The 25,042-nt window shown below is 34.0% G+C and overlaps 2 protein-coding genes, 1 long non-coding RNA gene and 1 other non-coding gene across 6 annotated transcripts; 2 read left to right on the top strand and 2 right to left on the bottom strand.

Moving 5' to 3' along the window:
* Window positions 1-1,747: 1,747 nt before the first annotated feature.
* Window positions 1,748-5,253, top strand: LOC104900859 (nuclear transcription factor Y subunit B-6). 3 transcript variants are annotated; one of them, XM_048634516.2, is made up of 3 exons: window positions 1,748-1,999; window positions 3,972-4,282; window positions 4,372-5,253. In XM_048634516.2, the coding sequence occupies exons 2-3, from the start codon at window positions 3,974-3,976 to the stop codon at window positions 4,855-4,857; spliced, it is 795 nt and encodes a 264-aa protein (XP_048490473.1). In that variant the 5' UTR covers window positions 1,748-1,999; window positions 3,972-3,973; the 3' UTR covers window positions 4,858-5,253. The 3 variants fall into 3 exon arrangements, with proteins under 3 accessions (XP_048490473.1, XP_048490471.1, XP_010686691.2); XM_048634514.2 differs by having other exon boundaries at window positions 1,748-2,101; XM_010688389.3 differs by lacking the exon at window positions 1,748-1,999 and adding an exon at window positions 3,044-3,429.
* TRNAT-CGU (transfer RNA threonine (anticodon CGU)) lies at window positions 5,150-5,221 on the bottom strand. The gene has a single exon. It is a non-coding gene; the product is annotated as a tRNA-Thr (tRNA).
* Window positions 5,254-7,774: 2,521 nt separating the features above from the next.
* On the bottom strand, window positions 7,775-12,667 carry LOC104900796 (ankyrin repeat domain-containing protein 2B). The gene is made up of 9 exons (XM_010688316.4): window positions 12,465-12,667; window positions 12,258-12,301; window positions 11,467-11,606; window positions 10,566-10,772; window positions 10,336-10,484; window positions 10,085-10,256; window positions 9,491-9,583; window positions 8,251-8,390; window positions 7,775-8,156 (listed from the first exon to the last, which is right to left on the bottom strand). The coding sequence occupies exons 2-9, from the start codon at window positions 12,289-12,291 to the stop codon at window positions 8,057-8,059; spliced, it is 1,035 nt and encodes a 344-aa protein (XP_010686618.1). The 5' UTR covers window positions 12,292-12,301; window positions 12,465-12,667; the 3' UTR covers window positions 7,775-8,056.
* Window positions 12,668-20,296: 7,629 nt separating this feature from the next.
* On the top strand, window positions 20,297-22,856 carry LOC130589703 (uncharacterized). Its single transcript, XR_008967336.1, has 4 exons — window positions 20,297-20,486; window positions 20,600-20,633; window positions 21,166-21,223; window positions 22,511-22,856. It is a non-coding gene; the product is annotated as an uncharacterized LOC130589703 (long non-coding RNA).
* The last annotated feature ends 2,186 nt before the right edge of the window (window positions 22,857-25,042 follow it).

Genomic DNA, 25,042 nt, shown 5'->3' with positions numbered 1-25,042 from the left:
AACTATACAGGGTCTCTAAATATATAAGGGTCCAATTCTATTAATTGTCCGTCTAAAAAAAATACTAAATTTAATTACAGATTTAAAGAGATTAATTTTTATTTGGTGTTTTTCTTCTTTTCCTATTCTCCTGGTCTCCCGTCTCTTCTATTCATTAAAAAAATTTAATCTATATAATTTATTTTAGCACAGACACACACACTGATAACGAGACATGGATGATAGTGGCTACTTCCATGCATCATTACCATCTCCCTAGCTAGAGCCATATATATTTTCTCCTCCTATTTCTACAGCCTATATGAATAGTGAAATAGGTATACTTCCTCCGTTCTGTTTTAAATGAAACGTTTGCTTTTTCACGCAACCCAACACGCTTCTTTAATCATTAATATCTTTAGTTGTGCACACGTAAAAAATATAAAAAAGTTATAATTTGATAGTATGCATCGAGACGAATCTAACAAGATCCCACTTGACTATGTTTTTCTTTATATAATGGCGATAAATTGGAGTCAAAATTGATCAATGAATAGTGTCATTTTGCTTAATTTTTCATTTAAAACAGAACGGAGGAAGTATTTATATATGTTGGGTAGACAAAAAAACAATTCCTATTTGTATTTGGTACCTCATCTAACGATATTTCGATCACTATCAGTACTATATTTACGGCTATGTTTAGTTCACCTGAAATTTTCTGATTAAAACTTACCTGATCTGATTTGATTTGAACTTAATTTTTCTGATCGGATCTGAATTGATCTGATCTGATTTACAAGATCTTATCTTTTAGATTTTTCTCAATATATAAGAAAAAATATAGTCATGTGGGGTCTTTATTAATATTCAATTATTATAATTTTTACTAATATGTAACGAAAGATATTTAATAGTAATAATGATTTTTAAACATAAGCATGATCTGATCAGATCTGATTTGAATTTATTTTTTCTGATCTGATTAGATCTGAAATAAGCAAAAATAAGGTGAACTGAACATAGCCTACGACTATGTTTAGTTCACCTGAAATTTTCTGATCTAAACTTATCTGATCTGAACTTATTTTTTTCTGATCTGATCTGATTACAAGATCTTATCTTTTAGATTTTCTCAATATATAAGAAAAAATATAGTCATGTGGGGTCTTGTTTGATTCGTCTCAATGAGTACTTTATTAATATTCAATTATTTTAATTTTTACTAATATGTAATGAAAGATAATTAATAGAAATAATAATTTTTAAATCTGATCTGATCTGAACTTATTTTTTCTGCTCTGATCTTATCTGATCTGATTAGATCTGAAATAAGTAAAAATAAGGTGAACTGAACATAGCCTACATCCACTTGTTATTTATTTTTTGTTTAAGAAATGATTTTTTACCACGATAAAAAATAGTACTCTTTTTTTTCATAATGTAGTGTCTTGCTTTCTTTTTTAATATATTAGTGAAAATATTTGATCAAAAATTTTAAGCTTTGACTTAATAGAGAAAAACAACCAGCATAATATTATGAAATAGATGGAGTAGTAAAAGGTAGTTAACAGATGATGGAATTTGAATAGGGCCAATCACATTGCATGCATCGATTCATGTGGTAAAAACATAAATACTTATAAAGCTAATAGAGAGAATAGAGCCAAAGCCAATGGGGGTGAGTAAATTTACTGAAAATCTTCAAATATTAACCATTTGGCTTCCATGCAGTCTTCTACAGCTGTACTATACATAACCCCAAAAAACAAAGTTAAAAGGGATATTTTAGAGAGAGAATGATCCGTTTTAAAATGCAGAAATTACCAACACACACACACTCTCTCTCTTACTTACATTTCTCTCTTTTTTTAACACTTCATTACAACTTACAACACTCTCTGTCTCTCTCTCTCTCTCTCTAGATTCATGCATTCCTACTTTCCATCTCAATACTTAGATTTTCTGGAATTTTCAGGAGAAGATTAGTCTGCACAAATCAAACTCTTTCGACGATATAGTACGTGAACTCTGATCTTACAAATTTTACAAGGTTTGTTTAAATAACCAGATAGATACATATATATAATGCAGAATTGGAGTAACCGAGAAAGAGTGTTGGGTGAGTCTACTCTTCTTTCATTAATTCTTTGACACACTACTCTGCAATCTGCATGATTTCAAATTAGATGTAGTTTGCACTTTGCAGGATAAATATGAATGCGAGTAATTAACTACATGCATGTAATAAGATTTACATTCAGCAGATTTAGTGATAAGAGTACTATATTCTTGTACACATTATTTCTGAGTAAATATAAATATACTACGTGATGGTATATTATAGCTAGTAACTTTTGATTAAGAGGGACTGAGGGATGATTAGTTAAGTAGATCAAAATCACTCCGACTGCATGCATGTAAATATCAATGCAACTCCATCCATGCATGTAAAATGAAAATTCACCAGATTTAACTACTCTCTCCGTTTTCTTTTGTTGAATCTTTTTTAGAGTCAAGAATAGGAACAACATTTTGAAACGGAGGACTACATTTTTGTAGAAAACTAGATCAAATTAAAACATCATGTGATAAAGGGATCTATCCTATACAAATTAAATTTGTGGTTTCTTTTCTTGTTTGGTTGATAATTGATATAAAGCAGCATGGGAATTGTAAAAGTTCTTCCTAGAAAATTGTATAATTTATTTATTACACATATACGGAGTCATCAGATAATCAAGATTGGCCCAGTGGTTATAAGGTCCTCCTTCTACCCTTGTGACAGGTTCGATTCTCACCACTTATAAGAAGAATCTCAATCCTCTTTACCTTACAAAATATATACGGAGTGATCAACATTCAACTTTCATTAAGATTGATACATTTACCCACTAGAAATTTATACTGTCTAAAGATAATTGACTCTACTAAATATTAATGTCTATCTCTATCTCTAATTCTCTAGTGATAGAGTACCAAGGTATAGTCAAAGTTTTTTCCTTGACTCACCTAGTTTTTTTTTTAATTAATATTTATCTTCCTTAATTTACTAATTAATATAGTTCTTTTACTCCTTTTAGCGCATTTAGATTCATCATTTTGCGAATACATATGTAGTAGTACTATATATGAGTATATGTGGAATAAGGATTGGAAGGCGTGGCGTGTTCGAATCTGGTATAGCCAGCAATGAACACTACGAACTTCCGTGTTTTGCTTTCCTTGTACCTGATTTTTCGTCTGTTTTTCTTGTTCTTATTGAAAATGTTGCCTTTGAACTTGTTCATCATTAAGTTGTCTTCTTCTTTTTTGCGGTTTGGAAGTGTACACTTTCTAAGATATATACGGGAGAACCGTAAGCGTGGTATACCTGAGACTATTATTTCTCATTTGGAGGGCTACAAATGACCAAACAAATAAGAGTATGAAAGCTCAAAAATTACCAGTGTATGTTTTGTTTCAAATGAGCTATCCTTTTTGGATTTTAGTCTTTCATTTTCATGTTTTTCTTCAACTTTTTTGTGTTCTGAAAAATAAAATGTAGTTTCATGTCTTATGCCAAAATTCAGCATGTTATTAGACAACTTTATTTTCACTGTCTAGGGGATCAAACTAGAAAACTCGAATCAAATACTATTATCATGTGGGATCTTGTTGGATCTGTCCAAATGTGGGTTATTAAAATATTAACTTTTTATATGATACTTGTATTTACTAATACATGATAAAAGATATCGTTGGTCAAAATTGTGTGTTGAAGACTGTGAGAAAGTTATTTTGAGCCTTTAAAGTTAAGTGGAAAGATTTATTAAGGTTTATTGTGTGCATGTAAACATCAATGCAACCCTATGCGTGTATGTAAACAGCAACAGATTAGCTCTATTTTTGTAGAAATAAGAGTACTGATATATAATAGAACATAAACTAGATGAATTTGAACCAGCAAGTGATATGACATTTGAGTATATGTTTCTGATTGTTTCCCACAGAAATGAGACTTTCATCGGAGGCGCTACCTGCAGCTGAGATGAACCACATACGAGCAACTAGCAATGGGAAAGTGGTGTCATCCCATGACATGACCAATCACAGCAGCAACAACAACAATAATAATGCTAACTTTAACAATGGAAGTCATAGCAACCACAATAATCACTCAGCATCAACTGACACCGATAACAACGAGTGCACAGTGCGGGAGCAGGATCGTTTTATGCCTATCGCCAATGTCATACGCATCATGCGCAAGATTCTTCCACCCCATGCAAAAATATCTGATGATGCTAAGGAAACAATCCAGGTACATTCTATTATTATCTACATCTAATAAACATTATATACTTCAGATCCAATCAGTTCCTGTCCCAACTACTAAATAAATCATTGCAGGAGTGTGTGTCAGAGTACATAAGCTTTATAACAGGGGAAGCAAACGAGAGGTGCCAGAGGGAGCAACGTAAGACCATAACCGCAGAAGATGTGCTATGGGCCATGAGCAAGCTGGGCTTCGACGACTACATTGAGCCACTAACACTTTACTTGCACCGCTACAGGGAGCTGGAGGGGGAACGTGGTTCCATCCGCACTTGTGAGCCACTCCTTAAACTGAGTAGGGCAGCCATGGATCAGTATGCAGCTTATGGACCAGTCTTTCACATTGGACCACCGCCGCCTCATCCTCATCATCCAGGCTATTATGGAGGGCCAGGGCCGTCATCTGTGAATGGATACTTGAAAGAAGCTTCTGCTGCTGGTGTGTCTGATACAGTTACAGTTGGGCCTCCGCAACCTCCTACTGCTGCTGCTACTGTCGCTGCTGGAGGGCCGGCTGCTAATTCTGTTACCAGTTTCGAGCCATATGGTCACCACAACTAACCACTTTAATTCCGGTGTCTTGCTGTGAGTTGCAGTACTGCTAACATATGGACAGGAAGTAACTATTTTTCCTTTTGATTTCTAGCGATTTCCCTTTAATTTCTTCCTTCATCTCCCTCCCATTGCTAATTTGCTAATGTTTATTTAGTGGTAGAGGGAGAAGGATTAGAGGATGTTAACTGTCAAGGGTGAACAAGTTAGCCGAGTACTGTTTAGAGATGACTGATTTTTCACGTTTTATTGTTTGCTAATTCTTATTGCTAGCTAGGACATATAAAAAATTAAAAATTATAGCCCCCAGCGAGGATCGAACTCGCGACCTCTCGCTTACGAAGCGAACGCACTACCACTATGCTATGGAGGCAATGGTAATATTTAGGGTTCTTTTATTAACAGTTTCTTCATATTGTCTACTCACATTTTATATCATTAACATTTTCAAATATGAGAGAAATCATTGAATTCCACGTGACTATTTTTTAATATTTTTTTTAAAAAACAATTGGTAAGAAGAATTTCTCTGGGCTGTCTCGGGCCTCCACTTAGAGGTTCATTACAAGCTAGACACCTCCCAACCCCCTCTTAAATCCCAAATAAATGCTTGGGATAGGAATTAAACCCTAGATTTTCGAAAATGGGAGAGTTTACCACTTGAGTTAATCTTAATTCCTTGATTATTTTTTTTATATGTATCCGGTTGCTCGAATCATGAAATTGGTGGGTGGGTTGTGGGCCAAATTTCCTAAGCCCAATCTACTAAAGCTTGCTACTAAAACCGCACAGCCTAGATCACAAAATCGGTCTAGTCCGGCCCATGAACCGGACCAGTCTAATCCAAGTAAATATTGAACCAAATTGTGTATATTTTAATCAAATTGTATATATTTTAATCAAATTGCATATATTATAATTCAATCAAATTTTAAAATAATGAAATTATTCATCAATATTAATAATTGAATATATTTTAATTCATTTTAGAAAATTTATGTAACAATAATGAATAATTTCAATGATTAAGTAATTTTGAAAAAAGATTCTCAGGTTGGCCCGCCAATTCGGTCCAGCCCACTAGATCCACGAACCGTTTTCCGAACCGTGAAAATCGGTAATAGACCGGTATGGGCAAAGATTTTTCAGCCTGCGGATTAGCTCGTCCAACCCATGAATTTTACGGTCCGGTCGTGGGCCGTGAAATCTCAGCCCAATACGCTACGGCCTACGGTCCGGCCCGCCCGCCCAACCCGCACCCGTGGCCATCACTAGTGGAGTTGTGGGGTAGGTTTAGTTTCAATTTTGCCAAGCTAGATGAAGCAGGGTTATTTTTATTTTTTGGTTAACAACTTATTTACCAATTTAACAAATTTAAAATAAGTAATATATGTAGTCATTATAATTATATGTGTAACCTAGTTTAATTTTATGAGTAACCTATTTTAATCATATGAGTAATCCGGTTCAATCTTATGAGTAACCTTATTTATTCATATCAGTAACTCCAATCATTCACACAAGTAACCCCCATTTATTTATACGAATAACCTCATTCGTTCATAAGCAGTATCCCTATTTATTCATACCAGTAACCCCATTTAATCATATGAGTAATCTCATTTTGTTCACATAAGTAACCCAATTTTGTAACACTTTCTATTGTTACGTGTAAGTTTGAAATATTATAAGAGTAACCATTTCTATTGTTACGTGTAAGCTTAAAATATTATATGAGTAACCTCATTTATTCATACTAGTAAATCTCATTTATTTATACAAATAACTTCAATAAATCATACGAGTAACCTCATTTAACCATTCGAGTAACCCCAAAGGTTCACAAAAGTAACCGCATTTATTCAAACGAGTAACTTTATTCATAAGGGTAAACGGATCAGTAACCTCATTTGTCCAAATGAGTAACTCCATTCATACATTAGAGCAAACCCTATTTATTGATACGAGTAACCTCATTCGTTCGTAAGAGTGACCTTGTTTAATCAACGATCATGCTATTTAATTGTACAAGTAACCCCCATTTTTTCATATGAGTAACCCCATTATTTCATACAAGTAACCTCATACTCATAAAAACTACCTCTTTTAACTATTTAATCATGCAACTCCAATTGTTCATTAAACTAACCCTGTTTTTTCATACAAGTAACCTCACTAAATAATAAGATGACCCTATTTAATCATACTAGTAACTTCAAATTTTCACAAAAGTAACTTCATTTTTTCATACGAGTGTTTAATTATATGATTCTTTGTTTGATCAAGTAACATCGTCATTTTATTGCTAAGAGTAACCATTCCCATATATTCATACAAGTAACTCCATTTGCTCATAAGAATAACTTCATTTGTTCATAAAGATTTTTGCACAAGGATCAACTTTAAAAGGTATTATCTCACATCACACTTAATATTTTGGAAAGATTTAAGTTGAAGATGAAAATTTGGCTCGATAGTTTTCCAACACCTGGTCAAAAGCTCGATTCCGATGAGATATAAGTGAGATATGACCATTTGAAAATGAGATAACGAACTAACAAGGTATCGCACGCGGCCACACCTATAATTTTGTGTGTGGCCAGCCGCACATGCACTGCTAAAAAAATAAGATGTAGAGTGAATAAAGAGAAGATTGAAACTAAGTAAGAAATAAGTGTTGACATGATAAAGACAATACTTTCAACTTTAAGGAAAGAGTTTGGATGATATTCAGATGGACTATAGAAAGATTATCAACCTATATACCTAAAAAGTTACAGGGACTCAAAGGTTGCGTTTTAAACATGTATTCACTTTCGGAAAAAGAGAGCACAACTAATAAATCAAGTAGAAGTTTAATGGATTTTTGTTTAGAGGAACTTTAATGGGATTCTAAATCTACACTTTAGAAACAAAACAAGCAGAGTGTAATAAGAAGATATCAGTAAAATAAGCCATGAACAATAATCTGAATATTCGAGACAAAAGAACTTCGAATATGGCACACATGAACAACAAATGTAGCAAAATACCAAATATCTAACAGCACGCTGAGTAGCAGCAATGGCATTGAGGAAGTTGTATCTATGGCCTATAATAGGCAATTACAAACCCACCCCATTTCCCCATGGAATGTAATGCAATTCCACTCAGTTGTCCATAACATCATAGAAGTATAATTGATTTCCCCGCTAAGACGCCATCAAAATCACAGAAATGCATCTTTCTCCAACAACTTGAGCACCTCGTGTTGATTATTCAGTTTGGCAACATCAATCGGGGTCTTTCCATCCAGATTCTGGAGAGTACTGCACAAAGCAATTTATATGATCTTATAAGCTGCTGCAAACAACCAACTTCGAGAAAAAACAAAGAATCAAACAAGGGAAATCCTGGGCTTACACAGCAGCACCATTCTCCAGCAGAAGCGCTACACACTCTTTCCTCCCGTAACCAGCTGCATAGTGAAGTGCAGTATTTTTGTTCTTATCCAATGCATCTGCTTTTGCTCCAGCCTCAAGAAGAGTTTGAGCACACTTGACCTGAAATAGAAGCACCCCATCAGAATCCAACTCATTTACCACAAATTGACACAAGCAATCAAACTAGAATGGAATCACTTCCAAATTATATGAACTCTTTCTTTGATAATACTGCTACTCTTCAGATAACTCACAACAAAGTCACTAACAGAACTCCATACATCCATTTAAAGACATTGATCAATCACGATCCTACTTAACAATCATGTATATATACAGCTTCTAAGTATTTTCACCATATGTGTCAATGCAGGACCAGCAGAGAGAAGCAATGTCAGCTTCTTGTACAAATAACTTACTTCCCCATTGTAGGCTCTCATTTCCATTAGTTTCCATAATTACTGAAAAGGATAAAATGAGCTGAGAGGGATGTAAATAGGCGTCTGAATTATTTTAAAAGGACTTTCCATCTTGATAAAAAAAAATAGCAAAGGTTATGCTTAAAGAAAATGATAATTGACTAGTATTTGATGTGTAATTACCATTGTCGAAATCAAAGTGTCCCAGTATTTCTGTATTTTTACCTGTATCATCTATCACAAGAAGTAAATTTTCTCTTGTTGAAAAAGAGGAAGTATGACTATACAGATGTAGTCCGCAATCCTGCCTCCAGTTCCACAATATAAATGATGTTCTGTCAATAGAGGAAGGTTTTCGGTGACAAGATAGACAAAGTCTTTTTCATTATTGAGGTTGATGTTGCAAGTCTGGACAGACTCACTAGATAAACACAAAGGATCAGCTCTACAGCTAAGCACGATGAAGGCATTGTAGATGATAAATGAGGGCTTAATATCCATAAGGTTCTTGAATACAGAGAGAGCCAATTTTTAGATCCGTTTACAAACGTACTTTCTCTGTATCTCTAATTTGCGTTAAGAATTCAAACCAAATATAATTTATATAGATACGCTATTCACCCATTCCGGTGTTTTGTTATCCTATAAAGCCGGATCATTCTTTCTTATGAATAGAGGTGGTCAATTGCCCATGTCAAGGCCGACGAAAGGAAGGTAGGCACAAAGATCAAGCACTACTTCAGGGATTAATCAGAACAGCAAACTGATTTAAAAAATATTTAGCTTACAGTGTTAACATACCTCCCCGTATCCACAAGCAAAATGCAATGCTGTTCTGCCTTCAGAGTCCTCTTCATCTTTATCAGCACCAGCAGCCAATGCATTCTTCAAACCCTGCAATGCACAGGATAAGAGCTCCAGTTTTCAGTCTTCTAGAAGGCATTTGAGTAAATTTGAAAGATACAAAAAGGAGTTACACATAATTGATTGCTTATTTGGACCTATCAGAAGCCCTTCCATCAACCAAGGGAACATCTCCAGATTTGGATTCACATGATCATCAATAAATATTAAATACACAGGTTTCTCTTATCCAGTTCATGTTTTAGGAAGTAATCGAACAAACTTAATTTCCACAGACACTGAACACCCAGTAGCATCTTCTTTTATAAGCAGAAGGTTGTTACATTACTTGGCTCTTCACTTCACCTCAAGTACCTGAGATGGATCCTGTGATGCTCTGACATGATGGCAATGGAAATTTTGATACTTTATTCTAGACTTAGAAACATGGAGATTACGACTTAACACTGGGAGATTGTGTTGAAGACAAGTACTCAGGTTAGAATAACATAGAATGGTAAACAGTCATTATGAATTATGAGTTATCTTTACCTCCACATCGCCAACACTAGCAGTGTGATGAACAATCGACTCATCTTCTTCATTTCCACCTTCCTCTGACTCATCTGGTACAGAACGCTCAGTAGATGTAGCTCCTTCTCCCGTAACTGCTAGACCCATAGCCTCACCCAACTTTTGGAGAACGTCTTTATCGTTCCAATACCTAATATAAGCATAGCAAAATGATTAGAGTAATGAGAATGGTTGAAGAATTATTTAAAGACAAGAGTTAAAAAACCAACCTCATCATAGCAGCAGGACCACCAGTCTCTATCTCTTCCAATATAGGCTTCAATGCTGGATCTTCTTTAATACGAGACATTCGTTCTTCTAGCTGGTCTTTTTGGGCTGGATTGACCAAATTTTCGAGCATCCCAGACATTGATGGATCCTAGGCGATTATCAACCAACATGATTTCATGTTTTTGTCTTAAATTAAAAACACTACTTCCAGTAAATAATGCAAGCTCACCTGCATTAAAGCACCACCTAGACGTTCCGCCATGGCCATAAACTGAGGATTCTCCATCACCTGCTGCATAGTAGAGTAATACTGCTGAGGATCAAACTGTGGTTCCTCAACAGGACCCCCGTGAAAGGTTTTCTGCAATTGCTCAGCCATCTGGTTGAATGCAGGGTCTTTAGCTATCTGCTCAGCCAGTTCCTTGATGCTTGGATCCTGCATTCATGACATCATAATATACATCAAAGAACAGCAGTAAGATCTTCAGTAGATCAATGTATCTCATATACGTAAACAAGTGTCAAGCACAAGTACATATCCAAGTATCCAACATGTTAGAACTTGAACACGAGGAAACTATCCTAAATCTGAACATGTGTATTAGCATTGATGAGACATAATCCTGATGTCAAAAGACTTTTGTATGTGCTTATCATATTATAAATACAGATAATGGCTTATTCGAAAAGCTAAGCCTTATTCTATCTTCTTAGCTACTTCCTTTTTACTAGCACTTAAGCTTTCTTCTCTTCCTACCTTCTTACCATAGCAAGAGGTAGCTAGTTCTTATTAAAATCATCTCAAGCCTATTTTTCTATATCACATTATTTTTTGTTCTCTATCCCACTCTCTACATTCATTTAGTATAATTTATAAGCTCAGACTTTGAATTGTCGGATAAGGATTCCATATCCTTGTCACCATAAAAAGCATATGTCATGGATACTTGAAAACAATAAAAGTAACATAACTAAATTCTAGGTGCTGCAAATTCAAACCACTTTGTCTAAGAGCAAGGGAGGGTGACAATACAGACATTATCCCAACAACTGCTATTATACCACATGCAATGAGTTAATTTATACATGGAAACATGACAAAGTATTGTAAAAGAGGGAGAGCAATGTACATTAAGCAAGCCTGACATAGCTGAGAAATCAAAAGGATTTGGCGGAATTGCAGCTCCAGGAGCAGGAGAAGATGTGCTTTGTCCTGATTGTGGCTGCTCAGAGGATGCTTCCGTTGCAGAACTTTTGGGCTCTTGGGCACCTGTCCTCAAGAGAAGAATCACAATTTAACATAATACCCACCAGGCTAGTGAATGAAATTGTAAAGCAAGCATGTGAAGCACTAATATCTTTTCCCAAAACTAATTCATAGTCCTTCCCACTTGAGTATATTCACAGTTTGCCACCAACAACGCAGAAACAAAGATCAATACACTCCGATAAACTACTTCTATTATCTTTTTTTTTTACCAAAGCCAGCAAGGAAAGAGCACATAGCACAAGAATAAGATGTCCTCATTCAAATATTACAAACAAACCCACTCCCTTTGAATCCACAGAAAACGAGTAAACGGGAAAAAAACCATCAATGACTTTACGAAAAAAGGTGATTCGAAAGCATATGCCTCTGAACTTCTCACAAACACCATGGGAGATGGTCAGAGTACATCACCAACCAACTACGACTTAAGCAAGCAAACATCCACATACCAACTACTAAACATATTTACAACATAAGCATACAAAATCACTAAACCTAGGTAAAACCAAAAATGTGATGATGATTGATGGACAATTGAGCGAACTTTGCACAAATAGAGTGAACATTATTTGAACAACAAGATATATATTACATATGAAATAGATGAAATAATGAAATAAGTAGTCATATAATATAAATGGATTGACTGACCTGCGGGCACATCATTTGGTGAGTTAGAAGCCATAGATCACCTCCTGAAATCAAATAAAGCAAACCAAACACAAATGAGGTGTTTATCTTATCAGGATCTAATACTGTAGAAACAGCAAAAAAAAAAAAAAAAAAATCGATTGAGTAAGCATATAATAAAAGCATGATTAACAAATTGGGAAGAAAGAAGAAGAAATTGAAGCTTACGGAAGACGGCGGAGAAAGAAATTGAAGGAAGAAGATAATGAAAATGGGGAAGTAAGTTATGGGTGTTGCTTGGTTGCTCCTAAGTTGTAAGTCCTAACTCTTGAGGTTAAGCGATTGATTGATTGAATGATGGAATTGGGGTTGGGGGGAGTAGGAGGAGGAATGGTTTGATTTTCATGTGATCCCTTTCCAAATCCCGAAGAAACCACAAACATATTTGTGGGCCCATCTCTATCTCTTCACCCTTATGACTTCTAACTTCACCTTGGGTGGGGGGATTTGGCCCGATTGCTACTATCATCAAACTAGAATTTCACATTTTACCAACTATAGCTCAAGTGCACTGAGCAGCACAACTTTTGATGGGAGTAATTCGTAACACGAATTTTAACTCAAGATACAATGCATAGCATAAATGTGATTAGAAGTCGGAGATTCCGTTGGAAATCTAGAATCTTGAATCTTTTTTTCTTCTTTTTTTTCTTTTTATTCCCTCCTCTTTTTATTCTTTCTCCTACCCTACCTACTTCAAACCCTTAGCGAATCTCCTCCCCTGCTTCAAACCCTGTCTCCTCACTCCTCCTCCAAACTAGTGCAGTGGTGTAATATTTAACATCTCTCAATGCAAATTAAGAGCAATCACCCTCATTGTAGATCTCACCGCAATCACAGCCAATAGTGTCAAAATCAAATTGGGGATTGTAGGAGGGGGGCCCGAAATTGAGGGAGGAAATTGTGGGGGAGGCAAGAAGGTAGGAAATTTGATCTTGTCATTTTCATACTACTTTTCGAGATTGAGTTGAGTGAATTGATTCAACAAAACAAATCTCGGTAAATGACAATGGATGTTGAGAGAGGAGAAGAAGAAGAAGAAGGAGGAGGAGTATGAGGAGGAGGAGGAGGAAGAGGAGGAAAGAATAAAAGGGAAAATTTATAAAATATTTAAGATTCTAGTTCTCCGGCGGAATAAAAAGAGGAAATCCAATAAGGGTTTGAAGTAGATAGGGGATGAGAAAGAATAAAAAGGGGAGGGAAAAAAAGGAAAAAAGAATAGAGTAAAAAAATTCTATATTCTAGATTTACGACGGAATATCCGACCTCCGATCACATTTATGCTATGAATTACACCTCAAGTTAAAGTTCGTTGAGTTATAGTTTGTGTTGTGCTAGCCAATTAACCCTTTATAATAATTCTACATCTTTTTAGAAAAGATTATGGACTGATCCACTGGTTCTAATAAATATATAAATTTGAAACTAGTTACTTTTAAGATAGGTAAAAATAATTTCTCTGGGTTGCCCCGCACATGGCCCTTGTCCAGAGGTCCATTACTAGTCGTACACCCCAACCCCCTCGTTAATTGAACCCTAGACTTTGTTGGGGAAGATGAAAAAATTCACTACTTGAACCAACTCCGATTTCTATGAAAATTTGAAACTAGTTATGTATCTACTTAATAACGGTTTTAATAATACTATATTTCTACAACCAATTATTATGTCTGCACATCCAAAATGTATAATCTATACAAATATATTAAAATTTGTGCTAGCTTGACAACGTCGATGCGTCACATGACACCCTCCTTCTGCCATTAGAATTATGCCTCGTGTTCGATTAACCAACAATAAGTCAGATGATCATTATTTAGAAATTATATATGCTCGAATCCCTGATCTCAAGTAAGGATTTCTGAAGACTCACCATCTGATCTAACATCTTTGAATGATTCATATTTCCACAAGATTATCAATATCGGTTGTCAAGAATTTAGTTTTGCAGTAGACAACGCCTACTTGCAGCCATAAAATTTATTTTTTCTCTTTTGCAGTCATCCCGTTGCTCCATCTCCACTTTTGAAATTCATCAGGAATATTACACTCCTCTACTTCGTAATTAATGGGCTTGCGATACAAATTTTTCTTCTCTGTTGCTGCTAATCTAATTTCATTGTTGTTGGTCGAGAATACGGATCAAGAGATGGAGATCAAAAGCCAAAGGGTAACGCCTATAAAGAAAGTCAGTGTTAATCTTAGCACGAATCCCTTGATTGCATGTATAACTTAATTCTCTAATCACTCCTAAATCCTATTAATATTCTCATTGTATATTGAAGTTCAATTATCAATTCAGTAATTGCATAAGTTTGTAATTGAAATCTACCCCCCCCCCCCTCTTTCGATCTCCCTATATTATCTCTCTCTAAAATTGTATGATAATTATTGTATGATCTCCGAACTTTTATTTTTCTCTTCAAGAAGGTATTAGTTAATGTGGCATACTTTTTTTATATATATATTTGGATATATTAGACTTTATTTTCAATTCTCTTTTGTTTTAACTGATTGGTTTTGTCTTGGTTTTTTTCAAAGGATTTGTCGAATCAATAAAATTTGCAAGGTAATGTGTCCATCGTTTTCTCTTTTCCTTTGGTATGAATTTAATAAGATCAAAAAATGATTTGTGATAATTGAAAATCGAAAATATTAGTCACAAGCCAAACATTGATTATGGAACTCACCAGTTGAGAACAATGATATTGAGACTCCTTACAATTGTTTTCCTTTAAAAAAATTCATGTGAATATGTGTAGGGTAACATTCGTCTAGGACAGACATGGCGGTGGATTGCATTATCTGGGGGTTGGGGTGCATAGTTCAATCTAGATCTTGGGTTGCATAGTGTTTTTCGTAGTGTTTTATTTGCTGACTTTATGAGAGAATAAAGGTAGGAAGGGGATTTTATTGCGTACAACATTTTTTCATTTGGAGAAACCCTTGAGCACCAAATGTTATCAGTTGTTACACTAGTAAAGAGCATGGAAAGTGCTACTTCATCAAGGGATACTTAGCAAAAGAGGCCCTATTTTTCTCTGCTACTAGGTCGTCCAGTGCAATCAATTTTGTTGCCTAATTAACCTTTATATCCTTCGTAACAGGTGATCACATTCCACAGTGAGGATAACCAAGTGAAATGTGGTCTCATGGAAAGATTTGTCACATTGTTGATTATATCACACTGCTAGTTTTGATTGTTAAGTAGGAAGTGTGAACGGTATTCCTGGCGGCAACAGTGGTAGGTGCAGCAGTGGAGTTAGGTGTGCGATTATATGATGGGTAAAATTCCTTCAGTAGAGTCGTGGTGGTGGATTGCATTATCTGGGGGTAGAGATAGTAAGGTTCTACATAGGTACAATGTGGCTATATATGGAATAAATCTGAACCAAACTATCAGTAGAAGAGTTACTTGCGTGATTATTTTTTGAGCTCAAAGTTTCTGTTTGTTAGATGTCTTCTTAGCTTTTCTTCATAAACAAAGTTGATTTGGTTATTTGAGCTCCTCTTTCTTTTTCTTTCATAAGGGGGGGGGGGGGGAGTTTTAAGAGATTGAGATTATTTCTCTCTTTTTTTTTATTAGGTTTCATGTCTTCTGATTTATGCAAATTAGATTTAATTTTATAATCAACAATTATTATTCAGCTCTTGATCACAAAGACATTTTGCTTTATCTTCAGTCATAATATCCATAGCTAAGCAATAGTACATGGTGCCGTGATTCTTCTCTGATGCATAGGTTTACTTGCACTGCCATAATTACAAGCATATATTTGCACAAAAAATGGCATTACAACACTTGTAACACATGTAAGAAGAAAATCGATGAGATTTCACACTATACCAAGTGTGATATCGTGGTGAAATACCCAATGATTAGTAAACAACCACTAAATACAAGTTGTTGGCCTTATTTCAATAAGTCTCCATTTACTAAGCATTAATAATAAACCAAAATGATCATTGTGAATCAACTTTATTTCTTAGAGTCTTACCCACATCATGAACACTAATCAGTACAACATAATGTTACTAAAAACTTAAGGATGCTTTTGTTTATGATGATCTTATACATTAAAAGGAAAGCTACAAGAGCTATTTAACTAGTGTTTTATGCAAAGCTTGAGTCAGCTCTCCTCCAATCTCATGACTAATGAATTATTATGTTCACCTGCTGACAACTACAGGTATCTTCTAACAGTTGACATTGATGACAGAATTGCATGTAAACCACTGCACTCGCATTATTTGATAAGAAAGTTGAAAGAGTTATTGAGATCCCAGTGACAACTTGTTGGACTTGTAGAAAAAGGTAATACTGAAAATTAGTAGACATCGTAATAATCCCTCTCACACAGATGATACTTCATAATTACCGACATAAAAAATACATTGTAGGATAAAGCTATGAGCAGGTGATAGATCGACTACATATTTGTGTCTAAAAATAATTTGCGTTTAGGGTCAAGCTCAACACAAGGAGTGAGACAATTGAACTTATTTGCCAAACATTTGAGACAAAATACGAACTAGAAAAGTCATACGAGGAGCACCAACACAAAGAAGTGGCAAGCACTCAAAAAGTACAGACCAACAAAATAAAATTTATTGTTGTACACAATTAATTGTAAGAGAAAGGCTGAGATGTAAACATGGTAAATGCAAAACTCCTACAGTTATAGACACGGGAAGCCAAGGAATCCAAGTAATCGATGACAATGGAGAAGACACGCACAAAGAAAGTCAAGTCCTTGGTGAACCAAGCCGAAATGAAGAAGCAGAAAAGACCACGAAAAAGTAGAGGAACGAAAACACTATGTAAGACAACTACACTCATAAAATCAATACAAAGGATTACACAACCATTACAAAAACTAACACCTGTATTATACATATAACAAAAATGCAGAGTTGAAGATCAATAGGACAACTCAACCAACAAAAAGTAGCCAACCATATAGCAGAGATCCAACCGAAGCAGTAACCCAAAAAATTATGATTCTTAGAAACTAGAACGAATAAGAGCATTGTTTGTAGAATAATTTCTATATGCACTTCACGATGTTTTCCTTATTGGTTTGACACGCACTTGACTATTTCTATTGTCCCAAAAGTATTAATGATGCTGAATTTCAGTCAAGATTATCCATTTCATAACTTACAAACTACATGGTATTACAAACGACAGAAAGAAAATAACATGATTTCCATAAACAATAAGAACAATAATCAAACCATACAAAAATGCAAACAGTAGCACTCAGGGTATTGCTCTAGTCATACACTAGTTGCATATCGTAAACATGTATTTGCACATCTAGATATTTAGTTGCCAAAAATAAGAAAGGGAAAAACAGACAACATTCTATGTTGTTTGGTACCAAATAATTTGATATATATTTAACCTTTTTCTTTTGGAAAGTTCTTCCTAGAGGAACTACTACCTTATTTCGACAAAGAAAAAGTAAGCGAGAGGTATAAGTTAGTAAAAGATAAGTATCAAAGTAATAGAGATATCCCAAAAAGTAAGAGAGGGATTACGAAACTAGGTTTTCCATGATTCTTTTTTCTAACATTATCTTATGCAAATATTTAATAAAATGAAGGGAGTATTAGTTGTTGGATTTATTACAATAATGCAGTTTTACAATTGATTAGCTTTCTATATCTTTAACTAATAGATAATCAAATTTGTGCAATAGTGAACATGCATTAAAATTAAAATGTTGCAATTAATGTAAAACAGAGGAAGTATATGATATTGAACACATATACTAGATAAGTTTTGTAGTAGTTATTTCAGTTTACATTCTGTATTATTCACATACCTTGCATTTGACCATTTTTATAATTTATCTCTATTATACAAGTGAAGAGGGATAACATTTTTATTACAATAATGCAGTTTTACAATTGATTAGCTTTCTATATCTTTAACTAATAGATAATCAAATTTGTGCAATAGTGAACATGCATTAAAATTAAAATGTTGCAATTAATGTAAAACAGAGGAAGTATATGATATTGAACACATATACTAGATAAGTTTTGTAGTAGTTATTTCAGTTTACATTCTGTATTATTCACATACCTTGCATTTGACCATTTTTATAATTTATCTCTATTATACAAGTGAAGAGGGGAGGAAGATGGTGTCCTCTTATAAATATCGGATATACCCTTAATTAAATTTAAATTGTCATATATATAAAATAATTTCTTCTTTTTCCTACTTGCCATATATATTAAACAAGTTAATAATGGAACTAAATTTGAAATTTAAGTGGAGTTTGTAAAGGTGATATATTATAAGCTAACTAAAATCAGCTTTGCACATTGTTATTGGTTCTTAAAAGACGTTAATTTCAATAGAGTTATAAAAGATAAAAAGATTAATGAACAACAAGATTAGTTATTTTTATATTTTGAAATACTAAGTCTTATATAGTTAGTCACGTTGTTCTATGTTAATAATATCAAGGACGTAGCACTGAATATTTCCTTATTCGATTAGGTCCCAATTTCATAAGCAGAGCGTTTAAATAGTCAGCGAAGATTCTTCGTTACAAGGTACGTACGCGTACTAGTTCAGTTGCGTATGCTAGTTTTCCTCCGTTTCCTAAAGATCTTCCCACTTACTGTTCCTACAGATACCAAGGAAAATTAAGTTGTGTGGGGCATGGTGTGAGTAAAGTAGGAGAGAGAAAGGGGTTAAAATAAATAAACAAATAAAAAGGGGTTAAAGTAGGAGAGAGAAAGGGAGTAAAATTGAATTAATAACGTAATGGTGGACCATATGATAGTGACATGAGAGGGTAAATAGGGAAATTTGTTTTGCCAAATAAGGAATAAAGCAAAAGAGGGAAGATCTTTTGGAAACACCCTTAAACTGAAAGAGGGAAGATCTTTAGGAAACGGAGGGAGTATAATGTTAGGTTATGAATTGTTTCATTGGAACCTCGAATCACGATAGGGAACGATTGTATGATTGTGATTGCTGAGATTGTTTGGTAGCATGGAATGGATTTGAAATCGACATGTATTTCTTAATTATATGACTTGTGAATTGGACTGCGTTGTTATTTAAATGTGTAATTCTATTGTATAATAAGCATGGAAAGTATTGAATTTGTATCCTTTGATCTATGGTGTAACAAGGATGTTACAGGAAATATAGAATTGAGTATTGTATCTAAGAAAGAACATTAAATGAGTATATGTTTAATGTGGTGTGAATGCACAATACTAAGAAAGGATTTTGGCAATAAACTTGTAGTTGGATTCCCCACAAGTGATGAACAATGGGGGGAGTGTGGGACTTGTTCTACACTCCTACGCAGGCCTACTGTGACGACAATAGTGTCCTTATGAATTTTGATAAGGCGGAAGGTTCCGTACGATCTTGGGGGTATGCATACTAAGATGATGGATGTGGGACGGAACAAAATCGTATTTGCATTTCATCTAATAGACCAAGTTGTCTATTAAGGATTAAGTAACCCGTATGATTCTAGTAAGATGACGGTGCATCTTCGTTGCCAATTAAATTATAAAACTAGTTATTAGTCCCGGGCTATGCCCCGGGTAAGAAAAAATTTCATTTATTAATATAATACTTTATGATAATAACACTCAATACAACCTAGATAGCCTAATGGTTAAAAGTTTAGCATATGTACTTGAGGTCTTGGGATCAAACCCTATACTATGCAATTTCTTAATATTTTTTTGTACATGGATTACATGAACTAAAACTCCTTAGGGAGAGGGCCACGTGGCACAGTTTCTTGTTTTCGCATGCCTTTTAATATATTTGTATAGATTAATGAATGTAATACTGTAATCCCCCATATTTTTAAGATATTTAACTAAATAGTTTTAATCATTTTTAATTATTAAAGCTATTTAATTTCAGTATTTAAGAGCAGAAGGGTATTTTGGTCATTTTAACAAAAGAGTATTTGAGTATTTCCACAAAGAAGTATTTTAGTATTTTCAAGAAAGTATTTTATTAATATTAGTAGGAAGATTATTTTGGAAATTTATCATCAAATGTATTTTGACAATTTGATGAGTAAGGGCATTTTGGTCTTTTACCCAAAATAACTACCACTATAAAAAGGGGGAAAACCTAAAGTTTCCCATCATTTTCCATCTTCTTCACTAGCCACCATTTCTCAAAAAGGAGTAAGTGGGTTTTTTTTTCCTCTCAAACCTTTGTTCTTCCTCAAGTAAGTTTTCTTCAAGCAATTTCTTCAAAGATTCAAGTTCTAATCTAGTTTTGTTTTTCAAAATTATAGGAAGATCTTGCAAATATCAAAGGGAAGCAAAGAGGTAATGATTTTTCTGAAATTTTTGGGGTTTCTTCCATATTTTTTTCTCTCTTCTCGCCCCTCTCTTTGCTTGCGAATTCCGGCCACCACGGTGGTGGTTCGCCGGCGAGCTCCGTCGGGAGTGCTGGCCACTGCCGCACAGTAGTAGGTGACGGCGACTGGGCACGAGCGCCGCTGCCACGTCGCGTAGTGGTGGTGTGGGTGGTGCTTGTGGTGGCGCCGGTTGGGTTAGTTTTTGAGATTTGTGGTTTTTGAACCACTTGTAAAAAAAAAAAAAGAAATTGTTATTATTATTTTAATTATTTACAGCAATAATTTATTAAGTAAATTAGTAGTTTTTATGAAGTTTTAAGTATTAGTTTGTAGTGGGTTTTGCCTACTAGTAAAGGTTTTCAAGTTATGACTTTAAAAATAGTTTTTAAAGCATTTGCAGAAAAATCGCTTTATTATGTATATTAAAATGCTGATTTTAATTATTAATAGCTTTGAATTGTTGTTGGAAGTACTAATTGATAGTACTTTATTGTTGGTAGGTTTCAAGAATAATTAAAGCCAGTCAAACTTTTGACTGTTGATTTTTGTGTAATCAAGGTACATACACTTTGACCTTGACTTTAGTAGTTTCAAAGGATATATATATTTTATTGAGCATGAGGAGTAAGGAGAGGCTTATGCCTTGAAATTGTTTGAGTATATGTTGAGAACTTAGAAAGGAGATTAGGAATGGAACTTTTGAGTTATTCCTATATTTGAAAAGCATGTGATTGATGATTGATTGCTTTTGAGCATGATTAAAGTTATTAAAGTTACTCTTGAAGTTATGGCTTGCCTATGAATATTTTATTGAGCATGGTCTCATTTAGGTCAATATTTTATTGAGCATGGTCTCATTTGAGGTTATATTTTATTGACATGGTCTCATTAGAAGTTATATATATTATTGAGCAAGGTCTCATGAGAAGTTATATTTTGTTGAGCAAGGTCTCACAAGTTTCAAGTTATTGAGCGAGGTCTCACAAGTTAAAGTTATTGAGCAAGGTCTCACAAGTTAAAGTTATTGAGCAAGGACTCACAAGTAGTTGAATCATTGAGCAATGACTCAATTGATTGGATCATGGATCCTTAAGAAAGTAAGAAAAAGGACTCATGGAGTCATTAAAGTAATAAGATGAGCAAGGTCTCAAAGAATTTAGAATTGAGTTAACTATGGTGTTTGTTGCATTCACTTGTTAAAGAAAGATAAGAAATTAATTTATTTGCTAGATGTATTATTGTGATTGTGTCTCACATAATGGGCTTTGGCAATAAAACTCTTGGGATGGATCCCCCATGAGTATTGAACATAAGGGGGGAGTTAGTGTGAAACTATACTCCTGCATATAGCTTAGCATGACGATGTTAATGCTTTTATTTTATCAAGCAAGTTTATGGAATTCCAATTATCAAGATCTTTGAGTGGACTAGGTGTCACTCGTATTCTTTATCTCTGAGATGTTGAGTCTAGAGGCTAACTCTCACCCTCGTTCATTACTAACAAGCTTAAATTTCTCGAGTCAAGTTATTTAAAGTTCATGGAACTTTAGTAAGAGGTGTGGGATCTCTTACACAAGTAATAGTAGCCCGTATGACTCCAAGAGGAGGACGGTGCCCGTTCATTGCCAAATAATAATAAAAGAAAGGATTTAGTAAGTTCAGTTATATGCTTGTCGCATGTAGAGTCGTAAGAAGAGCAAGCCGAAGTGATTGAGGATTGCATGCATTATTATTCGCATTAGTTAGTTGTGTTATGTACTCAGCGTTGTTGATGTATGTGTTTCTTTGTTTCTTTTGGTTGTTGTTTTTCCTCAACAACCCTGTGATGATCCATTTGGTGAGCAGAGTTTAGAGAAGAAGTTGCAGGTACAAGTTCTTGATGTGCATGGAAATCATAAGCATCTGGATGGGAGTTTTAGTACACGAGTACTTTCTTATTTAAGTTATCTTGAATTTTAGATTTGACTTTACTTGACCAATGGGGTCAAGGTTTGACTTTTGAATATGGGACTAGTATGGGATAGTCTCGGAGTTTGTAATTCATTTACATACTTTCTTATTTCCGTTGTATTAAAGTATTTTCAGTTTATCTTAAAAGACTTCCGCTGTATTATCTGATTAGCCTTACGTATTATCATGCGTGGCATAACAACTCCCGCAATTTCTCCTAGTTTATAAAAGGAGGAGTCGTGGGGGTGTTACAAATACTATTGTAGTATCATGTATAGGAACGATTCTTATTGTTTTGTTTATGCTTAATATATATTATCTCAATGTTTAACTATGTACTCAGCATAACTGATTGTATGTTATTGTGTTGTTTGTTGACCTGTGATGAACCATTGATGTTACAATGGAGAGCAGACTAGGTGTGCTGGTGTTGCTGCATGAGATTGAGCATACGGGGGATATTTATAGTCTTTAAACCTTAAAGCGTTTTGGTTAAACAATATAGAACTATTATGATTTATTTAGTTGTGGTTTAAATAGAAAGGGGTCGTTGATGATTCCCGAGTTGTAGTTACATCTTTATTTCCGCTGCATTTTAGTTTTCATAATAATGATTTAAGTTAAATGTTTCTTTTCAACAAGCCTTGCGTTTCACCGCGGCGGTAACACTCCCAAAGTCAATGCGACGTAGTTTAGACATGTATGGATTTTGGGGGTGTTGTTACAATAATTATACTTATAATATTTTTAAAACCTAAGTGTTGATTGTTATTCACTAGTCTCTATTATATAAATCAAACGCTTTTACTTTATTAATATTCAACGATTGAACCTGATACACAAATTCTTGCACTTTATTTTAGCACAAGCTTTAATTTCGTCTGCTTTATGTTTCATTCTCTCAATACCATATTTGAATAATGATGAATAACTAAAAAAACCAACGAAATATTGCTTTAAGAAAAATATACTTAAATAATTATAAATGTTTGTCCATATTAAATTTTGCAACACTCATGAATAACTAATTGAGAAAAACCGTTAATATGACACTTACGCACAGCGTGCACAAAAAATGATATATATATATATATATATATATATATATATATATATATATATATATATATATATATATATATATATATATATATATATATATATTATATATAATATATATATATATATATATATATTATATATATATATATATATATATATATATATATATATATGACACCTCCTTTATGTGAAAATACTTTTTTATGTGAGAGCATATCCTATACTCTATAAATTAAGTGATATGTTCTAAATTATGTCTTCTTCTAAAAAATACTCCATTAAAGTTTCAAACTCAAATTCAACCAATTTCTTCACAAATTATATTAAATTCTTCATTAAATTTTTTGGAATTCAAACTATTTAGCTCGCATTCGTTAACTTCGAATTTATTTCGTTTCTCTCTTTTTTGGAGAAGAGTGATTCTCTCTCCTCAAGAATACCTATTTTCTTTGCTCAAGTAGACTTAGTTGAAGCTTCAAGTTCAACTTCAATCAAGTTCTTCATAAGTGCAACTAAATTGTTCATAAAAGATTCAACCAATTTAGAATGAATCATGTTTGTTATCTTTTCTCAAGATGTCCATTTTCAACTGCTTAAGAATACCCATTCTCTCTCCTCAAATAAACTCCATCAAATTCAAAACAAAATTCAACAAAGTACTTCATATATAAAGCAACAAAGTTACATGAATTCAATAGAGATTCTTTCCAAGTTTAACGAATTTATCAAAAGTACCGAAGTTCGATTTTATTTAGGTTGAATTTCATTTTCTAAAATTTGTTATTTCATGTTCTAAAACTTGTTTACACTAATTGATCTAATTAACCCACATACCCTTAGTGACCCCGACATCACATCTCTCTCCCTTAGTCGACTTCCCCACTTTCTCTTCTCCACCATTAACAATACAACCAATTAATGTAGAGCAAATGATATAGATAAAATACAGAGAAAGTAAGAGTATATTAAAAAAACTAAAATTATACTCCCTCTGTTTCCTAAAGATCTTCCCACTTACTGTTCCTACAGATACCAAGGAAAATCAAATTGTGTGGGGCATGGTGTGAGTAAAGTAGGAGAGAGAAAGGAGTTAAGATAAATAAACAAATAAAGAGGGGTTAAAGTAGGAGAGAGAAATGGAATAAAATTGAATTAATAATGTAATGGTGGACTATATGATAGTGACATGAGATGGTAAATAGGGAAATTTGTTTTGCCAAATAAGGAATAAAGCAAAAGAGGGAAGATCTTTTGGAAACACCTTAAACGGAAAGAGGGAAGATCTTTAGGAAACGGAGGGAGTATTTACGAAGCCGCATCTCACCCAAGATAAAAAAAGGAATTTTTCAACTGGTAACCATGTAC

Source organism: Beta vulgaris, chromosome 8 (genome assembly GCF_026745355.1).
Source record: "Beta vulgaris subsp. vulgaris cultivar EL10 chromosome 8, EL10.2, whole genome shotgun sequence".
Classification (NCBI taxonomy): domain Eukaryota; kingdom Viridiplantae; phylum Streptophyta; class Magnoliopsida; order Caryophyllales; family Amaranthaceae; genus Beta; species Beta vulgaris.
The sequence above is the reverse complement of the archived record's forward strand: the minus strand, read 5'-3'. Positions and strand labels throughout refer to the sequence as shown.

Excerpts from the sequence above, each read along its gene's own strand:
- LOC104900859 (XM_048634514.2), top strand. The coding sequence starts at position 2,068 with ATGCAGAATTGGAGTAACCGAGAAAGAGTGTTGG. Across the intron at positions 2,102-3,971 it reads TAACCGAGAAAGAGTGTTGG|AAATGAGACTTTCATCGGAG; the intron begins GTGAGTCTACTC and ends TGTTTCCCACAG. Across the intron at positions 4,283-4,371 it reads ATGCTAAGGAAACAATCCAG|GAGTGTGTGTCAGAGTACAT; the intron begins GTACATTCTATT and ends AAATCATTGCAG.
- LOC104900796 (XM_010688316.4), bottom strand. The coding sequence starts at position 12,291 with ATGGCTTCTAACTCACCAAATGATGTGCCCGCAG. Across the intron at positions 10,485-10,565 it reads TAGGTGGTGCTTTAATGCAG|GATCCATCAATGTCTGGGAT; the intron begins GTGAGCTTGCAT and ends ATAATCGCCTAG. Across the intron at positions 9,584-10,084 it reads CTAGTGTTGGCGATGTGGAG|GGTTTGAAGAATGCATTGGC; the intron begins GTAAAGATAACT and ends TGTGCATTGCAG.